Here is a 24,132-nt window from a genome sequence, read left to right as displayed (position 1 = left end):
TCAGGCTTGAAAACTATCTTTAAGGAGCCCTCCAAGCACCATAACAACTGCAGTGAGCTGTGGTGGTTATGGTGCCAGGGGTGGTGACCAATATAAGAAGTCAAACTGTGCACCAATTGTTTCACTTCTTAGATGGTGTCCGCCAGTGCTGCTCCCTGCCTAACCTGTATTGGTTCTGAAAGCTGGAATCACCTGGGCTAAGCGGGCTAGCTAATTTCCTGAACACGGCAGCTGATTGCTTTGAGCCAATGAGCTAAGCCCTGCACTGCCACTTCTAGCTCAGAGTAAAGAGTTTCCAGCTGCAGAAAGGCAGGTCACGGCACCTGATGGACCGCAGGTAAGAAGTTATACCGATAGAAAATGGTTTTACTACTAACACTGCAGTGGTGTAGAGACACAGCTTGCACTATAACCACTATAGTGCACTATAGTCCTTATGGTGTTCTGAAGCATTTACAAACATGTTATGTACCCTATAGGATTATTCAGTAAAATGTAAATTATCTGGAATTCTAATTATTTATTATCTGAACTGAAGTGAATTCAAAGTGAATTTAAATTCAAAATAGCTGAACTGTAAATATTATTCAAGCCAGCCATGTTCCAATTTTGGCTACTTGAGCTTTAAATAAAAAAATTTCTATTTATTTTTCTCTAATTTGTCAGAGGGCTGGAACCCCTCGGTCTAGTGGTAGACCACCAGGATCTTCTTGAAATATATGGGAGATTTATATACAGCTTTAAATGTTAAATTCACTTTTAGTTTCCATCAATTCTCACTTAAGTGAATAACCCTGACTCATAATGATTATCCTATAAAACCATTAATTCCAATATCAGTATTAAATTCTCTGGCTCATAATAACTTTTAATTTGTTTACTGCAGGAGTACCCAAAACTATAGCTTCCATGATGCGTTGTCATACTAAAGGCATTGTAAAGGCATGCAAAGCATCATGGGATTTGTAGTTCTACAACATCTAGGGATCTACCTTTTGGGCACCCCTGGTTTAGTGCATTGGAAAGTAAAGCTGCAGCAATTTTTTTGAAAGCAAATACTAATACTCAGTTTGTAACTGTACATTTACAGCTTTTTTTTTTTGTTCCTTTTTTTTGCCATCTGTCACTTTTTCATTTATTTATTTTTATTTTTTTCCAATTCTTTATTTTTGCGGGTTACTGTAATAGTTACAACAGAATATGTGTATAACTGAGTGCATAAAAAGAACAATAAAAATAGCATCGACAGAATACACACGTAGCTGGTAATTGTTGTCTTTTCTGTGGTTCTTGCAGAATAATCAATGCTGACACTCACTTCATATGAACAGCTTTACTTCCATAAGTCACAAAACATAAACTCACAACATGGAGTGCTCTCCTACTCCGGGAATCCCCCAGCCTTTTAAAGCAACACAGTCCTTTAATGTACACATATCACTACAATAATAACCCAAATTTTGTGATATATGTAACATTATAACAAATGTAATAATAACAAAATGGATCTCTCGTAAGATCCAAAAGGATAATAGCAATTAACTCTGGAGGCTGCAGGTAGTACTAGTTATATGCCTATAGGCTCATTATCGAAGTGCCAGATTTTAGGGCATACTTAAGGCACTAGTTGGTAAGTGGTTGGCTTCTGGTAAGCCTTCACTGTCTTGGGGTTGTGTCCATATTGGGCCAAAGCTAAACAGAAAAGGCCTAGGTGAGTTGAGTGTGCAATAGAAGCTCATCTGGACATAAAAACAGCATTGCAGGAACTTAGATATGGAGGGACTTAACAAGGACATAAACCATTAGCTTACGGAGCCAGGCTATAGAAGTGAAAAATTCAACATAAAACTATGAACTCATACAGAGAGACATAAGAAAAATATGATGTAGGCAACTGCAGCCGTGGGTATCAGGTCAGTCCCTTTGGGCCGTTTTAGCTATTAATAGAAACTCCAACAAATATAACACAATGCTGGTGAAAATAACACGTGATCACTTTTAGATACATGTGCCATTATCTTTGTGCATCCCATCCCTTGTTTATTCAGAGGGGTTTGTTGAATAATGGAAGCACAGTACACTAAACCAATCTGAAAACAGTAACATATATTTCTGTGTCTGACTTTGATGTTACCTTTGCACCAGGTTCTCCTAATCCTCTTTCTCCTGGAACTCCAGATTCACCTGGTAGACCTTGTTCTCCCTGTAACACAAGTAGGTAATATGTTATTTAAGTAAAATGATATATGCTCCACGTGACTATGTGTTTGATACCCTTGTTAACTGAATTGTATTATTTAGTTCAATAATCATGCTGATATTAATAGTAATGATCAAGAACATGTTCTGTCATTAACGGGTTACACAAACCCTCTTTGGCTATACTTATTTTTCAATTTATAATGTTGCATTTGGCATTGTGCACCTGGTGCCCTATTTTAGAATAAACATGTAAAATAAGCAATATATTTACCTGGAATCCAAGGACGTGGCAAAGCTCCCCTTGTGGGTCTTCATGCTCTGTGGTCCATTCAAATGCTTCTCATAGAGAAGTATCTGATTGGATCATTCTCACCGGCTCAGAGCTCATGTGTGTGCTCTGAGTCTTGGAGGAAAGGAAAAAGTAAGGAATGGACAGGGGAGAGAATTTAGAAAAAAACAAAAAAATAAATAACAGAGGCATATTTAGGATTATAGGGAAGTAGGGAGGGACGAAGAAAGGAAGGGAGGGAAGGAGATGACATTTAGGCTTCTTCTTGCAGGCACACTCTCAGGTAGAAGCTCAATACTGTCCACTCTGACGACAGATGTAATTTTTGCACAGATTCGACATTTTTCAGCCCTGAACAGTCACATGTGCCGGGGGTGTAACTGGCCTTTGCCACAAGAGTGCAGATATCTCTGCAGACACACTATACGTGAAGATTCCTACCTCCATGACCACTGCTAAAACCAAAAGTGGTCATAGTGGTTGGAGTAACCCTGTAATTAAAATGACACCATCTTATGTTGTAATATCACTATACTTTTATCCTTGGCATTCCTTTTACCATGTCACAGTAATTATACATGCAAAGGGTATAGAAAGTATTTGCTGTCATTATTACCTTAGGTCCCATGAAGCCTTCTCCTGCTGGTCCCCTAACACCCGGTGGTCCTGCAGGACCTTGGACACCCTTTAAAATAAAATGAAATGTAAGACATATTCCTTAAAGATATATTTGCAATATGTTTATTCATGGTTTATTAATCGTTCATGGTGTATAAGGATGGCCATGAGAATTGGACGTGAGGACATTTGTTTGCAGTTGCCTGTTCCAAAATGACATCAATATCTTTCATTTTAGATGCATTGTACGTTGTATTATCCATAAGATTAATTTTGGAAGAAATGACCACGATCTTCAGATAGCAAATTATTAGGTGATTTCTCCAGCACAATTAAATAATTATTCAAAATTTACTCTCAATCAATCAATATGTTTAATCTATTAAAAAAAAAAAAAAAAATGAGACTATTATATGAGTAAGATGGCAACATTGGCATTACTCAAATGTCATTCAATTAGTTTTAATACTAACAAAGTTATGCACTAAAATGAGAATTGTTGGGAATTCAAAGTACATTTTTAAATGTAAGACCATAATAGTGTAACAGGAAAGATTTAATTATCAAAGCCAACGATGCTTCCAGACTGGCTACTTTGGTCTTTAATGTAAAATCTACTCTGAATTCATTTTAAATTCCCAACAATTCTCACGTTAGTGAATAACCCTGTATAGCAATAAGGAAACTGAGAATTTCACAAAAAGTAAACTCCATCACTAACGTGTGCAGAAATATCAGATTATATACAGTATGTTCTCCTCAAACTACGTGTTCTGAGTTTTTTTTTATCCAGTCCTGAATATTTCTCATTCTGAACATATATTTGTATAAATAGTATTATCATCTTTTTAGTGACAGTTTAAGCTCCATGAATTCCTTGTGATATGTGAGGAATTCTTACCTTTTCTCCTTGAATTCCTGTACCTGGTAAACCAAGAGGGCCAGGCAAACCAGGCGATCCAAAATCACCCTAGATAATAAACAGAAATATCAATGGTCTACATGGAATTCCTCTGAAGCAGTAAATTTCAGAGTGACAGAAGACAATCTGTTATTTATTTATTTAGTCATTATATGTTACTAATCACATGATGTTCAGTCATTGTCACTGTGGTGGAGGATAGCGAGTATTCCAGTGATACTCAGTCAGTGTGGTGGAGGATAGCTGTGTTCCAGTGATACTCCGTCAGTGTGGTGGAGGATAGCTGTGTTCCAGTGATACTCAGTCAGTGTGGTGGAGCATGACCAGTGTTTCAGTGATACTCAGTCACTGTGGTGGAGGATAGCAGTGTTCCAGTGATACTCAGTCAGTGTGGTGGAGGATGACAACTGCTCCAGTGATACTCAGTCACTGTGGTGGAGGATAGCTGTGTTCCAGTGATACTCCGTCAGTGTGGTGGAGGATAGCTGTGTTCCAGTGATACTCAGTCAGTGTGGTGGAGGATAGCTGTGTTCCAGTGATACTCAGTCAGTATGGTGGAGGATGGCAAGTGTTCCAATGATAGTCAGTATGGTGGAGGATAGCAGTGTTCCAGTGATGCTCAGTCAGTGTGGGGGAGGATAGCCAGTGTTCCAGTGATACTCAGTCAGTGTGGTGGAGGATAGCTGTGTTCCAGTGATGCTCAGTCAGTGTGGTGGAGGATGGCAAGTGTTCCAGTGATTCTCAGTCAGTGTGGTGGAGGATAGCTAGTGTTCCAGTGATACTCAGTCAGTGTGGTGGAGGATGACCAGTGTTCCGGTGATACTCAGTCACTGTGGTGGAGGATAGCAGTGTTCCAGTGATACTCAGTCACTGTGGTAGAGGATAGCCAGTGTTCCAGTGATACTCAGTCAGTGTGGTGAAGGATAACCTGTGTTCCATTGATGCTCAGTCAGTGTGGTGGAGGATGACCTGTGTTCAAGTGATGCTCAGTCAATGTATTGGAGGATAGCCAATGTTCCAATGATGCTCAGTCAGTGTGGTGGAGTATAGCCAATGTTCCAGTGATGCTCAGTCAATGTATTGGAGGATAGGCAATGTTCCAATGATACTCAGTCAGTGTGGTGGAGGATAGCAGTGTTCCAGTGATACTCAGTCAATGTGCTGGAGGATAGCCAGTGTTCCAATGATTCCCAGTCAGTGTTGTGGAGGATAGCGAGTGTTCCAGTGATGCTCAGTCAGTCTGGTGGAGGATAGCCAGTGTTTTAATTATTATTGGTCTGTGTGGTGGATGATAATAAGTGTTCTTGTGATGTTTCCATGCTATGTAGTGGATGATAGTTATGGTCCCAGTGATGTTCAGTCAGTTAGAGGGAGTACTGTCAATGCCTTTATTATCCTCATTCTGTGTGGTGGCCGATAATTAGTTGTAGTGATGCTTTTAGTGATGCTCAGTTAGAGTAGTGAGGAAGAGTTCGCTTTCTAGAGTAGTGAGGAAGAGTGTGGTAGAACATAATCATTGTTGTATTGATCATTGTTGGTGAGGTTTAACAAGTGTTCTAGTGATGCTCAGTCAGTGTAGTAGAGTATACTCAGTGTTCTAATAATCTTGTGCCAGTGTAGTGAAAAATATACAGTCTTCTAAATAGACAGTCAATGTGGATCCAGGACAGCCAGTGTTCCAGTGATGCCCTGTCAGTGTGCTGGAGGATAGCATCTGAAGGCCAGACCCAAACATAATGCCAGCTTCATAATTTACAATACTGGTGAAGTGATATGGTACACATTTACCATTAATGAAACATATCTGAATCCAACTTTAAATACTCACCTTGTCACCTTTAATACTAGATCCTGGTTGACCCCGAGGTCCCCTGGGCCCTTCAAAGCCTCGGTCTCCCTGGAAAACAGAAATTGTAACACATTTATGTAAAATGTTTCAGTTTATTTAGAAGAAACCTCTTTTTTCATAATAATCTTTATGAGGTTGTTTGGAACTATATAAAATAAGCTTATTAGTTCTTTTCCCCCCTCATTTGCTCCCTGCTTTAAGGTAGGAGATCTTGGGGAGCCAATACACCTCTTTCACATGATTAATGCAGGCTCCAGCCTCTCAGAGCTTGGTTAATGGAGGTCTCCATCTTAATTAACGGAGGTTCCAACCTATCAGAACTTCGATAATTGAGGTTTCCACCTGAATCAATGGAGGTTCCAGACTATCAGAGCTTGGTTAATGGAGGTCTCCATCCTAATTAATGGAGGTTCCAGCCTATCAGAACTTGGTTAATGGAGGTTTCCATCTTAATCAATGGAGGTTCTCGACTATCAGAGCTTGGATAATTGAGGTTTCCATCTAAATTATTGGAGGTTCCAGCTTCAACTAATGGAGAAGTCAGTCACTCAGAGGATATTTCTCACGATTAATAGAAGTTCTTGCCTATCAGTGAGAATTTCTTATGATTAATGGAAGTTTCAGCCTACCGGTGAGTATTTTTCATGACTGATGGAAGTTACAGCCCATCAATCAATATTTCTCATGATTAATAGAAGTTCCAGCCTATCAGTGAGTATTTCTCATGATTAATAGAAGTTCCAGCCTATCACTCAGTATTTCTCATGATTAATAGAAGTTTCAGCTTACCGGTGAGTATTTTTCATGATTAATAGAAGTTCCAGCCTATCAGGGAGTATTTCTCAGGATTAATGGAAGTTTCAGCCTACCGGTGAGTATTTTTCATGATTGATGGAAGTTCCAACCTATCACTCAATATTAGAAGTTCCAGCCTATCAGTGAGTATTTCTCATGATTAATGGAAGTTTCAGCTTACCGGTGAGTATTTTTCATGATTAATAGAAGTTCCAGCCTATCAGTGAGTATTTCTCATGATTAATAGAAGTTCCAGCCTACCGGTGAGTATTTTTCATGATTGATGGAAGTTCCAGCCTACCGGTGAGTATTTATCATGATTAATAGAAGTTTCAGCTTACCGGTGAGTATTTCTCATGATTAATAGAAGTTCCAGCCTACCGGTGAGTATTTTTCATGATTAATAGAAGTTCCAACCTATCAGTGAGTATTTCTCATGATTAATAGAAGTTCCAGCCTACCGGTGAGTATTTTTCATGATTGATGGAAGTTCCAGCCTACCGGTGAGTATTTATCATGATTAATAGAATTTTCAGCTTACCGGTGAGTATTTCTCATGATTAATAGAAGTTCCAGCCTATCAGGGAGTATTTCTCAGGATTAATAGAAGTTCCAGCCTACCGGTGAGTATTTTTCATGATTGATGGAAGTTCCAGCCTACCGGTGAGTATTTTTCATGATTGATGGAAGTTCCAGCCTATCACTCAGTATTTCTAATGATTAATAGAAGTTCCAGCCTACCGGTGAGTATTTTTCATGATTAATAGATGTTCCAGCCTATCAGTGAGTATCTCTCGTGATTATTGGATGTTTCAGCCTGTTCCTCTTGGTGAATGCTGCACCCTTTGGTTTATACATTTAAGCTGGAGACAAGCTTCTGTTCCTCAGCCTGCTGCAGCAAAAAGTGGATGTCTAAAGAGCTGGGTTCTATTAACAATGTACTTATTCTTCTTTTCTACTATCTTATTTGTAATTCCCAATAAACTTATATTGATTACAAAATGTTCAATTTTTCATATGTATACTGTTTGTGTATCCTTTTTTCTACTGGGTGTGACTTTTACTGATGTAGATGCCCAATTGGGTCAGCATTACAGTTTTTGCTTACAGTTCTAGCATTCTGCTCCTCTATACCTTATAAATATACACACGCACACACGCACACACGCACACACGCACACACGCACACACGCACGCACACACACAAACAAACACACTTTCATATATTTATATTATACTTGTTATTTTTTGCCTATTTCCCTTATTGAGTCAAGACAAACCCAATTAACCAATGTTTATGAATTATTATACGTATTTTCTCACCTTTGGTCCTTGCAGTCCTTCTCCAGGGGGTCCCCTTTCTCCTTGCATACCTTGTGATCCTTGAGGTCCCTATTAGAATAGAATTATGACTATGTAGCAATTTCATTGTAACACTTAGGAAAACATTCTAGTACCTCACCCATTCAGCCTGCTATCTCGTTATAACGTGTTTAAATATAATACTGCTTTGTTAATAGGCCTCTTAAGGGCAATATTGCCCGCAGCGAGAGACGTGTATTGCTGATGATAATACAAAACGTGCTAAAACTTTGGTCTTTAGGTGTTTTCATCTGTTAAAATGATGGCATTGTTTTCTATTCTTTGCATTTCATCAGCCGTTGTATTTTTAATATTGTGTATTAGACTTGCTCTAATAGTCTTACTTTTATATCAGATTATATGACACTAAATCCGCTTCTAAAAAAAGTTAAAAAAGGTATTTTTTTTCTTCCCTCCTGAGAACATCTGTCAAATACAAGATAAATCACCAGAAACCTGCCGCAGCATGATTTAAATTTAGTTGGATTACTGAGTTTGTGCATTCCACTTAAACAGGTTTCTACTGAAAAGAAAATATTGACTGCAACTCTCTTGATAATCATATGAATGGCTTTAATAATGCATTTAGCGGTCATAGTATAAAATTGGTGTCATATATCAAAAAAAAAATTAGCTAAATTTATGATATATATCTTTCATGATAAAAAGAGTTTTATTCATAGCTTTATTTTAATTAAATCATTCTTTTGACCTGAAAACGAGCCATAAATCAGAGCGAAATAAACACTACAGGCATGTGTTGCGTTAACGCTTTCAAAATTAAAAAAATATCTGTATTTATGGAACATATGACTATGGTGGCTATTTGAACTGCATGTGATTGTGAACTACATTGTACCCATAAGGTTGCTTTAGCATCATGGGTAATATAGTTTACAAATATTTGTAGTACAAAGACTACTTGCTGACAGAGCAGGATTAACCATAAGGCAACCCTAGGCAGTCGCCTAGAGCCCAGGATCAGGGACCCCAGAACCATGAATTTGCTTGACCCCATTAACCATCCCTATGTAAAGAATGAAGGAGGGGCCCAAACTGGTAACCTGCCTAGGGCCCGAGATTCTTAATCCTTCTCTTATTGCTGACTTAGAACGGGTAAATGGCTGTCTAAAGTGCTTGTCTACAGCAAGTTTGGGAAACTTATCTACTCCTCTCCATAATGCCCGATTTCTTTTTATTGAAATCTTTTTATTTTCATATTACATTGTACAAGTAAAATTCTGAGTAATATGAGTACATTGAGGATTTCAATTTATAAATTAATTATACATGAGGTTTTGCTGTCTCCCTGTCTATCTCTTTTTCTGTCCATTTGATAATTTAGCACTATTTAATTTGTCTCCTATGTTGGAATAGTGTAGGACCCACCGATATTGGGGTACTGTGGAGTAGTGGTGGGCTTAACACGAAATGGACATATGGTGGAACTGAATCCCCATATTTGTTTGCCGAAATAGGCGATTTTAAGTAGCATTATTTTAAGTAACTGTATTTTTATCTGTATGCTGTTACTTAATATGTATTTTGTATAGATTTTGGTCTCTACGGAGGCACCATTCCTGAGAATTGCATGTTCGGAGTGTATCCCCAATTCCCTTTTTTTCTTTACCAAATTCCAGCATGCCTTTTTGCAATAAAGTTCATGTCATTAAATATAGTTAGCATTTTAATAAGCTGATTTAATTGCATTTATGTGTTTTATCCTTCAAAAGAAAATACAATACACTTGGAATACATTTTTGACCTGCTTTCAAATTTGTCTTCTGGTGAAGATATACACATCTGTGCTAATACAACTGCAATTTGCACATATATTCAAAGTCAATGATAAAACCATAACACATGGAACACATTCTAGAACCTTGCACTCTACGGTTCAAAACAATATTCTTGCCTCGTTGCTAATTTGCGGTCCCAATATAGAATCAATATAAACTGCATTCACAGATCTTGTAATAACAACAGTTTAGTCTGCTGCCTTATTCCATAGCAATTGGATAACAGTGTAAAAACAATGTATTGAACGTTTCAAGTCTTTGATACTATATATAATATGACATATTCACTAATAATAACCAGTACAACAACTGAAATACTCACTGCAGGCCCAGGTTCCCCTATTCCTGGTGGACCAGCTGGTCCCGGCCTTCCTTGTGACCCAAAGTCACCCTTGAAAGAGATGTTTTAAAGACGTTAAAGATACTTTTAGATAGCATATCAAAAACTATAACAGACTGATTTTTTTAAAGCAATGGAATTAATTGATAAAATAATCAGATTTCTCAATGTAATGGTTTTGGTGCACATATATAAATATACTGTCTCTTTGCTCGGGTCATATAAAACATTGCTGTTTCTGTGCAATGTCTACATTTGTCCGAGAACATGCTTCTAGTCAGACAGATGGTCTTTAAGACCTATTTTTGAAGGACTTAACATTCAGGATCATGACACACAACATCATCACACCAAGAGCAGTTAATGTCACCTATGTCCCTTCGGTCATCAAAGCTACCCGAGATTGCAGTAGATTGGTCCAAACATCATCAGTCTTGATAATCTGAGAATGGGTGGAAAGGGCTACAGGGATGAATGTGTCTGGGCGGGGGGTTTACCGAAAAGTTTAATTGCTTCCTACAACACTTTTTTTTGTTTAAACGAGGGGTGCCTATACTATATATTAAAAAGAAACACATCTAACATGAAAATTTATATATTTTTCATGTTATGGTGTTCTTTTAATGTTGGTTAATGCTGAATGATGTTGAAACCCGTATGATTTATTTGAGCAATAAATAGCTGAAAATATGCTACACATTTGAGTAACTTATTATTAAAGTTCTATTTTGCCAGTAAATGGTATATGTATTTATTTTGTTAGCATTGCTTAAATATCACCCTTGACTGAAATATTTTGCATACATTAGTAATAAAATAACAGATTATCTGAAAATACAATAAGAAGGGCACATCAAATTTTGGAGTCATTATATAATTTAGCTATATCAAATGATAGAATCGGATGAGATCCATATAATCCTTAAAATCATGTAAGATTAATCAAGATTGATTTTCCAACTGGTAGGTGTCAAATTGAGGAGTATGTTGGTGTTAATCCATAAAACTATCCATATAGCAAATACATTAGACTGAGGACATTCAGATCGCGATATCAGTAGAGGTAGGTGGCAGTGTTTGAGGAATGACTGGGTGGAAAAAGACAATACGGATGTCATCAACATAGAAGTAGGTCTACAAGAGATAAATATACATTTACAGGAAAAGGCTAAGGGGTGTGATGAGTTGTTAACAAGGCTGTTTATAATCCGCTAGAAAGGGATGAGTTTAGAAAGGGTGATACTAAGATTTATGTTGAGAGAATGGTAGGATGATGAATTGTATCTAAAGCTGAAGAGATGTCATAGGGAAAGAATCGAGGACCTCTCTGTGTTAAGATTTGGTGTTCCTATATCCAATGCTCAATACATGCTCAATAAGTTTTGAGAAACAGGAAATATGATGAATGGATCAGAAGTTAGAAGAGTGCTCTGTAAAGAGAGTTTATTGCTGATAACAGCTACTTCAAATTAGTCAAACTGACAGCCTTCAAGGAGTAAAACGAAATCAAATGTATGGTATAATGACTGAAGGGAGAGGAAATTATTGGAAGTGATGGTCAGTTAAGGTTACTTTATATCTGTGAGGACACCATTATTGTCAGAGATTATGTCCGAGAACGAATACAAGACATTCAAGAGAGAGGAGATGGTGGTGGGAGCTGGATATGGATGGGTATTCTAGAGAGAGTTTACATGCAGTAAAGGGAAGTCAATGGAGCTGGGAATCCAGAGAAGGTTATTCAGAATGGGCAAACATTATTTTTTCAGGCCTTAAGATATGATATTGAGAGTGCATGGTGAGGGGAGGACTTCTAAGTATGTTATATTCAGCTAAGCACATCGACAGTCAAAGTGTCTAAGCTCGTTGTGTAACCAGATGTTAAGTGATTGGCTCCTAGTTGTCTCTCAAATCTATCTAACGTCTTATGGTAAGATAATGTTTTACTCCAAGAAATTTACTATTAATATGAATGATTTTCAGCATATATTCCCTTGAAAGTATAGTTAATGTGTCAATCTTACCTTGGGACCTGGCAGTCCTATCCCTGTTTCACCAGGAAATCCAGAAGGTCCAGGAAGGCCTCTTTCACCCTGTTGTAAAAATATATGGTTGACATTTCACATCATGAAACATTCTGGTATTTATTTAAATTCATTCTTACCAAAAAGAGTCCTGTACAAAATGCCGAAAAACATGAGATTCAAGCTACTAACCAATGGTTATTTCTTAGGTTTTCCTTCAATGACAATTATAATTCATCTAGGAGCAGGAGAAAGAGACTCCTTCTTCTTTAACCTCCCTTCCCCCGCCTCTCTTTAAATACTTCATTATATACCTATATTGTAATGTTAACAATATTGGCAAACTTTCTCTAAGCTCTCACTTTGCTGGATTTGAAAAGGGAAGACGAGATATAGCAGACGTGGATCTTACGAACAACTTTTAGACACAGTTCTTTCTCATTCCTATGGATCCACTGCTAATGTGAGCTGTAGCATACAACCACCTTTCGGATAAAGGTTACCTACTCACCCGTCCAGCGGAGAGTGCCTTCTACACATACAGGGATCTCAGATTACCCACAATGCTGTAATCTTTACAAGCTTCAGGAGCTGCTTCTCTGATTTTACTCCAGACCCTTATCTCCAGGGGCGCCGTTTAATACAGGGTAGTAAGATGCTAGTTTCTAATACACCCCAAAGTCTTTGTATCTACTAGCAATGGGACTTGATATATTTCATGCAGGATTTTGTATTGAATTGTGATTTATACACTGTGTAGACTTGACTTTATTTGGAATTTAAAAAAAAAAGACTTTTTTAATTCTTTATTTTTGACTCAGGTCATAGCTTCAGCAATAAATCATTACATGAGAGATATATATGTATGACATCAGACATATTTGACAAGGCATAACAGACAGGGTCTCTAACATATTTGGGTATTGAGCCATGAGCTGATGGAATTTAATTTTGGGTAGTGGGTGCTAGCGCTTAGACGTAAGCCCAGTATGCCAAGGAGTGTGACCATATCTCAAGTGGGGTTGAAGGTGTTATAGGCATTAAGGCAAGAGTTACCTTTAAAAATATAATGATGTGAGTTGGTTTTCGGGTCATGGGCAGGTGGAGAGCACGTTATCTGCGGTATGGCATTCTTATGTTGTGCTCCTGTATTGTAGGTTTATCCCATAACCCTGGGGGGGAGCAGGGAGAGAGGGAGGGGGACTACATGTATGTGAATATAGATGGTTTGTGGCTCGCTTGGGCTAATATTTGGTGGGTTATATATCGTCTGCAATAGTGTCTCTTGGAAGAGGTGAGGTGAGTTCTGGTCCCTGGTCTCAATCAGGTAGTGACCGATATGGGGGCCACTTCTCTAGCCCGTCGGGGAATGAATGGGGGTTCCTGGGCCGTAGGCAGTGCCGCAGGCTTGCTTAGTACCGCAGGGGACATGGCATCCTGTTGCAGTCCCAGGGTTGGCATGAGGTCTGTGGCACCTTGCATGTCTTGGATCTTGAATGATGTATCACCGTGGTGGATTAAAAGTGCTTGAAGATGCCTCCACTGGTAGGTAATTTTGTTCAAACGTAGGAGAGCTGTGAAGGGTTTCATTGTGCGGCGCCAGGCCAGAGTTGGCCCTGATAAATCTGCACAGAATGAAAGCTGCATGCTCTCAAACACATATGGGACTTGGCTTCTTGTCGCTTGAAGCACTGCTGCTCTGTCTCCTTGGCTCTGGAAGCTCACCAGGAGGTACCTAGGTGTCGTGGTGGAACATCCCTCCTAGGACAGTTTGTTTGGCCTGTCTAGGGAGCAAGAGGGCCGATATCAGTCGCCTGGTGAATTGAGGTATCTCTGACTCCGGTATCTACTCTCTGATGCCTCTGATCTTGAGGTTCAGGCTTCGCCGTTTGTCTTCCAGCTCTGCAAACCACTCTTCTGTTTTGCAATTCTGCTGTTGTAGCTCGAGCACTGCTTGTTGCAGCTGCGTTGTGTTGTGCTTGTTTCGGCGGGAATCTTCTTCCACCATGCTCAGGTGGCCTGTTTGGCCCTGCAGGTCTTTGCGGACCTGGGCCATGTCAGCCTGTATAGTAAGCTAAAGCCCCGCAATGCAGCTCTTTCATTACCGCTGTGGTCACCGGGGACGTATCAGCTTGTGGGTGAGTTGGGGGAGGAGCCGGCAATATGGCTGAGTTTGAAGTTTCCTTTAGTTGTTATGTTGTTGTATCATTTTTTTCTACGTTGAATCTATATGTACTATATTATGTTACTCCCTTATATTTTCATGTGTTGTATGACTGAGGTATATTCTAATATCCCAATAAAAAATTTCAGATACATAAATAGCAAGACCCTTTGCAAGAAAAAACAAAACAGAAAATTAAATAAAAGCAATGACATGCTAACCAATTAAATGATTCTACAAAAAAAAAAAAGCTGCCCTAACCATTCTTTACCTTCGCTCCTTGAAGTCCTTCGGGACCGTGGTCTCCCGGTGGACCTTGAATTCCCTGTAGAAAAAAGTATATAAATATTTATTAGAGATAAACAGTAAATAATAAAGCAAACTAATGATTTCAATGCTCAACATGCTGTTGGAATATCAGGCTTTCAGGCAAAATGTTAGGATGAACCATCATTGGAATCTTCCGAATTCATAGGTTGATTATATATCAGACAAAACTGCATCTAAATCATCTACACCCAACTATGTTTATTATGTTTCACTAATGCATAGTAGCTTATCCACATATACTCCATTCAGAGAATTTTGTGTATAATGATAAACTAGTGGGGCATAGTAGCTTATCCACATATACTCCATACAGAGAATTTTGTGTATAATGATAAACTAGTGGGGCATAGAAGCTTATCCACATATACTCCATCCGGAGAATTTCGTGTATAATGATAAACTAGTGGGGCATAGTAGCTTATCCACATATACTCCATTCAGAGAATTTCGTGTATAATGATAAACTAGTGGGGCATAGTAGCTTATCCACATATACTCCATCCGGAGAATTTTGTGTATAATGATAAACTAGTGGGGCATAGTAGCTTATCCACATATACTCCATCCGGAGAATTTCGTGTATAATGATAAACTAGTGGGGCATAGTAGCTTATCCACATATACTCCATCCAGAGAATTTCTTGTATGATGATACACTAGTGAGGTGGTTTATTTATACGCATTTACACAAGGAAATTACTGTGTCTTATAAAGAAGTTTGTTTCACTATAGTTTAATTTGTCTTTTATTTTGTACTTTATACCTTGTATAACTCTACACTTGAAATAATGAAAAATTTGAATAAACATTTATTGAATATAAATCATCTTCACCCAACTTATATAGCTTGGTGTAAAGACATGACAGAAGGGATATGATAGAAATATTATATATATGCATAGCACTCCATGGAGACGCTGGATGTCAGTGTTTCACATTGTGCAGCACTGACCCTGGAAGCACCTCTATTGGCCGTCTGAGTGACTGCCACCAGAGTTGTTACTAGGCAGTGCATTTTCTCTGAAAAGGCAGTGCTTACACTAAAATGCCTGCAGGGACTCACTATACTCACCAAAACAACTACATTAAGCTGTAGTTGTTCTGGTGACTGTAGTGTCCCTTTCAGAGTTTCTAATTGAGGATGTTTCTTATCCCGCAATCTCTTCACCAGCAGTGGTTTGAGGGATATGTTGTTTAGCCCCTGCCATATGTTTAATCATCATATATGAGGGGAAGAACCACTCATTAAACTGATAGTAGTCATACTGGAGCCACTGGCTGTGCATGAATATGGCCATAGATTGGGTTGTCTCTAGAAACAGGAAGATAAGGCTGGGAATGTCATCAAAACTGTATGTGTGGCTTGCACAAATTGTATGGAAATTGGATGGCAACAGGAAATATATTTCCTGATTTGTTGTAACTGTCCTAGGGTACAGGCTTATACCTGTAGCAATATTTTTACAAATCTCTAATGTTAGATACCACTCTTTAACGGGAAACAGGCAGCACAGTACTCAGCACACCATAATCTTTACATTGATGCAAAGTTGTTATGGTGCTTAGAGTGGGTCTTTTAATATTTAATTTCTAAAGAGGTTTACCAGTTTCTCTTACCTGCACACCTCTCAATCCTCTCGGACCTGTTGGACCTTCTGGACCCTGAAACATGGCGTAAGAAAATAGGTTAGAGCATATGCTATATAATCTCTTTAGCGCACAATTCACATTTGGCACAACTTCAAGAGTGGGGAGAGGGAAGCTCAATGAATTGTATTGTTAAACTATACCACTGGTAGGTCCAATTCCCCTTTTATAACATTGGCTCCATATAAAAGCCAAGAAAAATAATAACATACATTTAGGTTAGGTACAATGAATTCCAGTTTATGAGAGGTAATAAAGTAATTACATGGAATGTTAATCATATAACTGTGTATCATTGGATTTTGGCTAACTAGAAACTGTGTTTCTAAAATGTCATATTAAAGAATATGAATGTCTCTTTCATTTATTTTATTGATGATTTTTGTAGGTTCTAGATAATATATATAAAATAATAGATTACATTGTACCTACTTCTTCAAATGATACAAAACAGACATTAAACAAAAAAAAGTCACATTTAAGTTTGGCAACAATTCATCTTTCTGTAGATTTTATTATTATTTTTGTTGTTACATACTCTGTCTCCTTTAATTCCAGGGATTCCACATTCGCCTCTTTCACCCTAAAAGAGACACAAATATAATAGAATGTATATGATACCAGCCTCCATTCCAGTAGTGTACAGGCAGTCACTGAACATTTACCAGGTAAATAAACTGGGTATATGTGTTCAGAAGAATTGTTTTTTTACCTGTTCCCCTTTGTATCCAGGTTTACCCTAGAAAAAAAAAAGATATTTAAAATGACAAAATTAACAGACAATTGTTATTACATGATCATTGTGGACAATTGTTGATCTGTCTATGGAAACGCCCACAAAATGCATGTTTAGTACATTACCCCATAGTAAAGTAGGAATTTATGTTGAAAATACTTAATATTTTATTATATTTTATTATCTTGATATTTAACGTCTGCTCTGTTTTGCTGTTAATTAAAAAAACAAAAAAAAAACAGACCATATTAAAATAAATTCTAGTGTTTTCCCAAAAAGAGGAAATAATATCTGTTTTGTTTTTTTTTTGCTCCAAATCACCATTACATTTTAAAATATATTTCTGGTTGCAATTTAATAAAATCCACTTTTTCTGTAATAAAAACAAAAAAACATTTTATTGGGATAGTAATATATAAAAATAAGTAACATATAACCATCTCTACAGTGATCTACTGTAATCAGAAGAAAATGAAGATACAAATTAATACCTGTCTTGTCACACAAGATATTGCCCCGTAGTTAGTTATGTGCACCTTTTTACAGTCTGTAACTGTTTATAAATGTATATTAACCGCCATCTGCATATTATCCCTTTTAACTCTCTGTACAACTTAATGACAATATGCATGTCATGTAAAATTTGCTCTACAATATTTTTGTTTACTTTCTGAGATGCTTTATGCATCTTGTGAAATAATAAATCTGTATAGAAGAATAATTCCTTATTGGTACAATGTTGATTTGCATTTACTAGTTACCTCTGTTCCATCTCTTCCAGGAATTCCATTTAGTCCTGATTCACCCTAAAATGACAGAAAAAAATAAAAAAAGACATCAGATCATGACCTCATCAAGAATAACGTTTTATTGGCTCCTAAGCTGCTATGGGAACTCAAGTAATCCTTTATAATTCCAGGGCACAGAGATTCATCACAGTGCACTGTGATCCTGCTTCGGTCTAGTTTTACATTACTGCACAACTGATTTATTATGTTTATTTAATTTCTTTATTTAGTAGGTCACCAAGGATCAATGTGTAATATAAAAAAATAAAAAATAAAAATAAATAAATAAATATATATATATGTAGTTAATACATTGCTAAACACAAATACCAGTCAAGCCATAATACTTGCTTTTCCCACAGAAATCTCACTTTAACAGTGCTCTCACTACTGCAAGGGATTCTGGGTAGGCGTATGCAAATGAGCTCAACAAAGAACCACATTTTCGCCTCACAATTCCACTTTATACAAGGATTCCTTGGAGTATGTATTTGCTGTATACAACAGCTTTGAAACACAACTCAGGAAGAGGAGCAAAGCCAGTGAACCACTCATGGACAGCTGTTTCAGTGTTAATGCAACTCATCAGCATGAGGTTGGTTACTGGCTTGCTATGGAGGCTTGGCGTTACTTGTAAAGTACATACCAAAAGAGTTGTATGTATATATATAAAAAATCATAAAATTTTAAAAATATATATAAATATTTTGATTCATCAAATATTTTATTTGAGAAAAATCTGCTTTTACTATATACATTATTGATACATTATTAAAGGACTAGTGATGGCATTTATTATTACCTAACATATCAGGTATCTTAAAATTCAATAATGAATATACATGACCTCAAATATATCGCCAATTATTACAATTATTATCATTTTTTTTTTACCTTTGTTCCTTTTAGGCCAGGGGCACCATCATCTCCATTTCGGCCTTTTTTACCCTAAAAAAAAGCGAAATATACTTTTATTGTAAAATAACTTTGAGATTTTTGTATTTTTTTGTTATCCACCGAGTGCTGGGGTAGTGCCCAATGCATTGCAAATCAATGTAGTTGCCTTGCTTCTGATACTCAAATGCATTTGTTTATAGTTTGTGGCTTTTTAAATGTGGTCTTTAAATTTGCGTTTATTTACTGGACATATACCGTGCCATGATTGGCAGCTACTTTGTATACTCTTTTCTGGGAATAATAACTGTCCCTCTTGGTCTATTAGTGTTTTGAGTTGTGACATCTTTTTTATGTCTATGAAATTTCCTGAAGTAACGTCCAAAATATGTGCTACATCAAATTCTTGCAAATGCTACAATGATCTTTCATATTAATACCCTATGATGGTGATGGATTACCTTGGCACCTCAGATGTTTGTGACCTGCATTTTGCATGGTTCTCAGCCAGTCCAGATGTGCAGTCCAGACCATCCGGTGTACAAAGGTTAGTCATCAAAGTGGCTCTGTCATATTGGAGGGTTTTTGCATATTTTGCAAAGACTCCCAATGGTGTCATTGTTTCTTGGGGTGCAGTGGCACAGGGGTTCACCAGAGGTTAGTTATACTTACCTATAGCTATTCCCTGCAGGCATGCCACGTTTAACTAACTACAGCTGTGGGATCTGACAAAATTTGATGGCTGCAGCAATGCCTTTTCTCAAGTTTTGTCAAGTTATAAATTATAAGACAAAGTAGTCAGTGATTTGTCTTATGAATATATTTTTACTGTTGGAATTTCAGTGAAATACCAACACAATCTTTACGAGCACTTCATAGAGATTTTATCTTCATGAAATGCTCATAAATATTTTTTTTGTGATAGAGCCGCTTAAACCAATGCACCCAGTCTCCATTCCTTTAAAAGATCATTGAAAATTCACTTCTTCAGGGAAACTTTTACAGCTTTTCCTCCCCGCACCCTGCCTCGTCTCCTGCAACTATCATAAAAAAAAACAAAAAAAACTAAGCACTCATTGAAAACTATTCTAGCAACCTACTTTTCTGCCCTACCCTTAACTTTAGTTTCACTTTACCCCACTCCCTCTAGAGCAGGCATAGGCAACCTCCAGATGTTTTGGACTACACCTCCCACGATGCTTTGCCAGAATTATGGATGTAAGAGCATTATGGGGGATGTAGTCCTCAACATCTGGAGTGACGAAGGTTGCCTACACCTGCTCTAGAGTATAGACTCATTTGAGTAGGACCCTCAATTCCTTCTGTTCCTTTGTGTCCAACTTGTCTGGTTACAAATACTTGTCTGTTAGTCCACCCATTGTACAGCGCTACGGAATTTGTTGTACCTTTATAAATATTAATAATAATCATAATAATAATAATAATAATAATAATAACTATTCTAGAGCAGAAATATGATGTAAGATTTATTTGAGGAAGGCTGTTCTTTTGTATAATCACATTTGCTGTTTTGGTAAAAGCAATCTGTGCACATAGATATAACCATAATTTAAAAAAAAAAATCAAAAGAGGGGTCTCATTGCTCATCAGCTTAAGGATGAAGATATAGCACTCACTGGCTGCCAAGTAAGGCTGCAAATTTAAATGGCGTTGATTAGTTTGCTTCATGGTTACATTATTTGGGAAGGAGGAGAGATACTAAAATCACTCTGTGATGTGATGGAAGTAAAAATATTTTGCACAAAGTATAATTTACATAGTGAGATAGCACTTACAGCAGGTCCAGGAAGTCCTCGTTCACCTTTTTCACACTCACATGCTGTTGACTGCGAACACTAAAAAATAATAATTCATACAATGTATCATGAACATGCTAAACAACATACATCAATAGAATGTCTCGTCCTTTTCATTTTCTACATCTTGAGGCAATTATTTAGCTGATGAATGTATGGCCCATTGAATTTCATTGTTGGCGTTAGTCTGTTAAACCCTCTCCCTGAATTTAATTCTGTCTTGAATACAGCGGCCGGCAGGTAACAGAATACAGACATAGATAAGATAGCGTATAATAGAACAGTACTGTATTGTTGTGTTTACATACACAATATCCAGTTTTACATAGAAGGCTATTTGGAATCAGTGAGTTCCATAGAACTGTCAGTATTAATGCAAAGAAAAATCTTGGCACTCAGTGTTCAAACAGCAAGCAGTTTTATTGGATCGAAAGTAGAGACCGAGCAACCTTGTAGAAGGTCTTTGAACACTGCGCGTGCCTAAAGATTTTCCTTTGCACTGTAAGCCTATTTTGGATATTCTGGTTCTGCTTCACTTGGTGCTCACTTGGAATTACGTGCGGTTCCATTGGTCGTTTTTAGTATACTGTGTTCAGAGCCGGCCTTAGGGGTGTGCGAGCTGTGCGGCTGCACAGGGCGCCATGGCAACAGGGGTGCCGGGCGGCCAAAACAGTTCGCACTCAGTCACTCACAGGATGACCCGAGTCATGTGCAGAGCAAGTCAAGTGCACTTGACTTGCAAATTATGAGGAGAACAGCAGCCGGGAGAGAGAGGAGGTCAGTAGCACAGGAGGAGCGTGCTCCGCCTTCACAGTCATTCGCGGAAGGATCCGCACAGTGAGTGTGAGGGAGGAGGTCAGTGCTTTGAAATCAAAGTCGGCAGACTGGGACACTGTCAGAACGGTCCAGGGAGCAGCAGGCTTTAATGTGAGTCTGCATATTCTTCTTGTTTACTATTGCTTTTTTTTTTATGAAATAGATTGGTTGGTTGTTTTTTTTAAGGGTGGCAGGTGTTTTGTGGGGGAGGGGGGGGGGTTGCAGAAGAGGTTTTCTAGCTGGGATTTTGGGGAAGGGGTTTTGTAGAAGGGGTTTTGGTTTAGGGAGGAGCAGAGGTTTTATAGAAGTGGTTAGCGGTTTTGGTGCTGGGCAGGGATTTTTTTTTTAAAAAAAGGGTATAGGGTTTTGGTATAGGGGAGAGGTTTTGTAGAAGAGGGGGCAGGCATTTCTGGTGAAGTGGCAGGGGAAAGGATCTTGTTGAAGGGGCAGCGGTTTTGTGGAGGGGGCATTGGTTTTGTTGAAGGGGGAGCCGGGGGTTATGTAGAATGAGTGCAGGGCTTTTGTAGAGGGTTCCAGTGGTTTTGGTGGAGGGGGAAGGTTTTTAGTGATATTATGTGTACATTGCTGTATAGTAGATATATAATGATATATAATGATAGCATGTGTTTTGTTAAAGGGGGAGAAGGAGAAGGGGGCAGGAGTTTTGTTAAAGGGAGAGCAGGGGTTTTGTAGAAGGAGTAGGGGTTTTGTAAAAAGGGGGCAGGGTTTTTGTAGAAAGGGGGGCAGGGGTTTTGTGTAAGGGTTTTGTAGTAGGCGAAACAGGGTCATTGTAGAAGGAGCAGGGGTTTTGCTGAAAGGGGGGCGCCACAAGTTGGTCTCGCACAGGGTGCCTGATCACCTAAGGCCAGCCCTGACTGTGGTATGACATGGTAATGGAATGGTGGGATGTGCTTCTCTAATTAGTTATATTCTAAAAGCACCCACCTCTAAGGAAAGGTTGTTTTTAGCTTCTTTGTTAATTCTTTGGTTACATTGTTCATGCTATTTAAGTGTTCGTTTTATGGTTAAATACTATCAATTCTATTCTCAGTAAAAAGAGAATTGACACTTTAAAGTGAATTTAAAGTGAATTTAAAAATTAGGACAAAATAGATGAATTGGAAAACATGTCCAAGTCAGTTCTCTTTATAGTTTGACGATTTATGTTTTCGATTCACTTCAAATGCACATTGAATTCCTGGAAATTTTCACTCTACAGGGAGTGCAGAATTATTAGGCAAATTAGTATTTTGACCACATCATCCTCTTTATGCATGTTGTCTTACTCCAAGCTGTATAGGCTCGAAAGCCTACTACCAATTAAGCATATTAGGTGATGTGCATCTCTGTAATGAGAAGGGGTGTGGTCTAATGACATCAACACCCTATATCAGGTGTGCATAATTATTAGGCAACTTCCTTTCCTTTGGCAAAATGGGTCAAAAGAAGGACTTGACAGGCTCAGAAAAGTCAAAAATAGTGAGATATCTTGCAGAGGGATGCAGCACTCTTAAAATTGCAAAGCTTCTGAAGCGTGATCATCGAACAATCAAGCGTTTCATTCAAAATAGTCAACAGGGTCGCAAGAAGCGTGTGGAGAAACCAAGGCGCAAAATAACTGCCCATGAACTGAGAAAAGTCAAGCGTGCAGCTGCCAAGATGCCACTTGCCACCAGTTTGGCCATATTTCAGAGCTGCAACATCACTGGAGTGCCCAAAAGCACAAGGTGTGCAATACTCAGAGACATGGCCAAGGTAAGAAAGTCTGAAAGACGACCACCACTGAACAAGACACACAAGCTGAAACGTCAAGACTGGGCCAAGAAATATCTCAAGACTGATTTTTCTAAGGTTTTATGGACTGATGAAATGAGAGTGAGTCTTGATGGGCCAGATGGATGGATTGGTAAAGGGCAGAGAGCTCCAGTCCGACTCAGACGCCAGCAAGGTGGAGGTGGAGTACTGGTTTGGGCTGGTATCATCAAAGATGAGCTTGTGGGGCCTTTTCGGGTTGAGGATGGAGTCAAGCTCAACTCCCAGTCCTACTGCCAGTTTCTGGAAGACACCTTCTTCAAGCAGTGGTACAGGAAGAAGTCTGCATCCTTCAAGAAAAACATGATTTTCATGCAGGACAATGCTCCATCACACGCGTCCAAGTACTCCACAGCGTGGCTGGCAAGAAAGGGTATAAAAGAAGAAAATCTAATGACATGGCCTCCTTGTTCACCTGATCTGAACCCCATTGAGAACCTGTGGTCCATCATCAAATGTGAGATTTACAAGGAGGGAAAACAGTACACCTCTCTGAACAGTGTCTGGGAGGCTGTGGTTGCTGCTGCACGCAATGTTGATGGTGAACAGATCAAAACACTGACAGAATCCATGGATGGCAGGCTTTTGAGTGTCCTTGCAAAGAAAGGTGGCTATATTGGTCACTGATTTGTTTTTGTTTTGTTTTTGAATGTCAGAAATGTATATTTGTGAATGTTGAGATGTTATATTGGTTTCACTGGTAAAAATAAATAATTGAAATGGGTATATATTTGTTTTTTGTTAAGTTGCCTAATAATTATGCACAGTAATAGTCACCTGCACACACAGATATCCCCCTAAAATAGCTAAAACTAAAAACAAACTAAAAACTACTTCCAAAAATATTCAGCTTTGATATTAATGAGTTTTTTGGGTTCATTGAGAACATGGTTGTTGTTCAATAATAAAATTAATCCTCAAAAATACC

The 24,132-nt window shown here is 38.2% G+C and overlaps 1 protein-coding gene across 2 annotated transcripts in view; it reads right to left on the bottom strand.

Annotated features, from left to right (window-relative positions):
• COL28A1 (collagen type XXVIII alpha 1 chain) overlaps positions 1–24,132 on the bottom strand; it is a 78,714-nt gene that overhangs the window by 26,491 nt on the left and 28,091 nt on the right. For both annotated transcript variants that reach the window (XM_063429705.1, XM_063429706.1), the window contains exons 5-18: positions 20,556–20,615; positions 18,760–18,813; positions 17,839–17,883; positions 17,054–17,080; positions 16,880–16,924; positions 16,312–16,356; positions 14,636–14,689; positions 12,201–12,269; positions 10,159–10,227; positions 7,999–8,067; positions 5,860–5,928; positions 4,011–4,079; positions 3,108–3,176; positions 2,135–2,203 (exon numbers count right to left, since the gene is read on the bottom strand). In XM_063429705.1, the coding sequence (XP_063285775.1) occupies positions 2,135–2,203; positions 3,108–3,176; positions 4,011–4,079; positions 5,860–5,928; positions 7,999–8,067; positions 10,159–10,227; positions 12,201–12,269; positions 14,636–14,689; positions 16,312–16,356; positions 16,880–16,924; positions 17,054–17,080; positions 17,839–17,883; positions 18,760–18,813; positions 20,556–20,615 (813 nt within the window). The remainder of the gene's footprint in view (positions 1–2,134; positions 2,204–3,107; positions 3,177–4,010; positions 4,080–5,859; positions 5,929–7,998; positions 8,068–10,158; positions 10,228–12,200; positions 12,270–14,635; positions 14,690–16,311; positions 16,357–16,879; positions 16,925–17,053; positions 17,081–17,838; positions 17,884–18,759; positions 18,814–20,555; positions 20,616–24,132) is intronic.

Source organism: Pelobates fuscus, chromosome 8 (genome assembly GCF_036172605.1).
Source record: "Pelobates fuscus isolate aPelFus1 chromosome 8, aPelFus1.pri, whole genome shotgun sequence".
Lineage (NCBI taxonomy): Eukaryota > Metazoa > Chordata > Amphibia > Anura > Pelobatidae > Pelobates > Pelobates fuscus.
The sequence above is the reverse complement of the archived record's forward strand: the minus strand, read 5'-3'. Positions and strand labels throughout refer to the sequence as shown.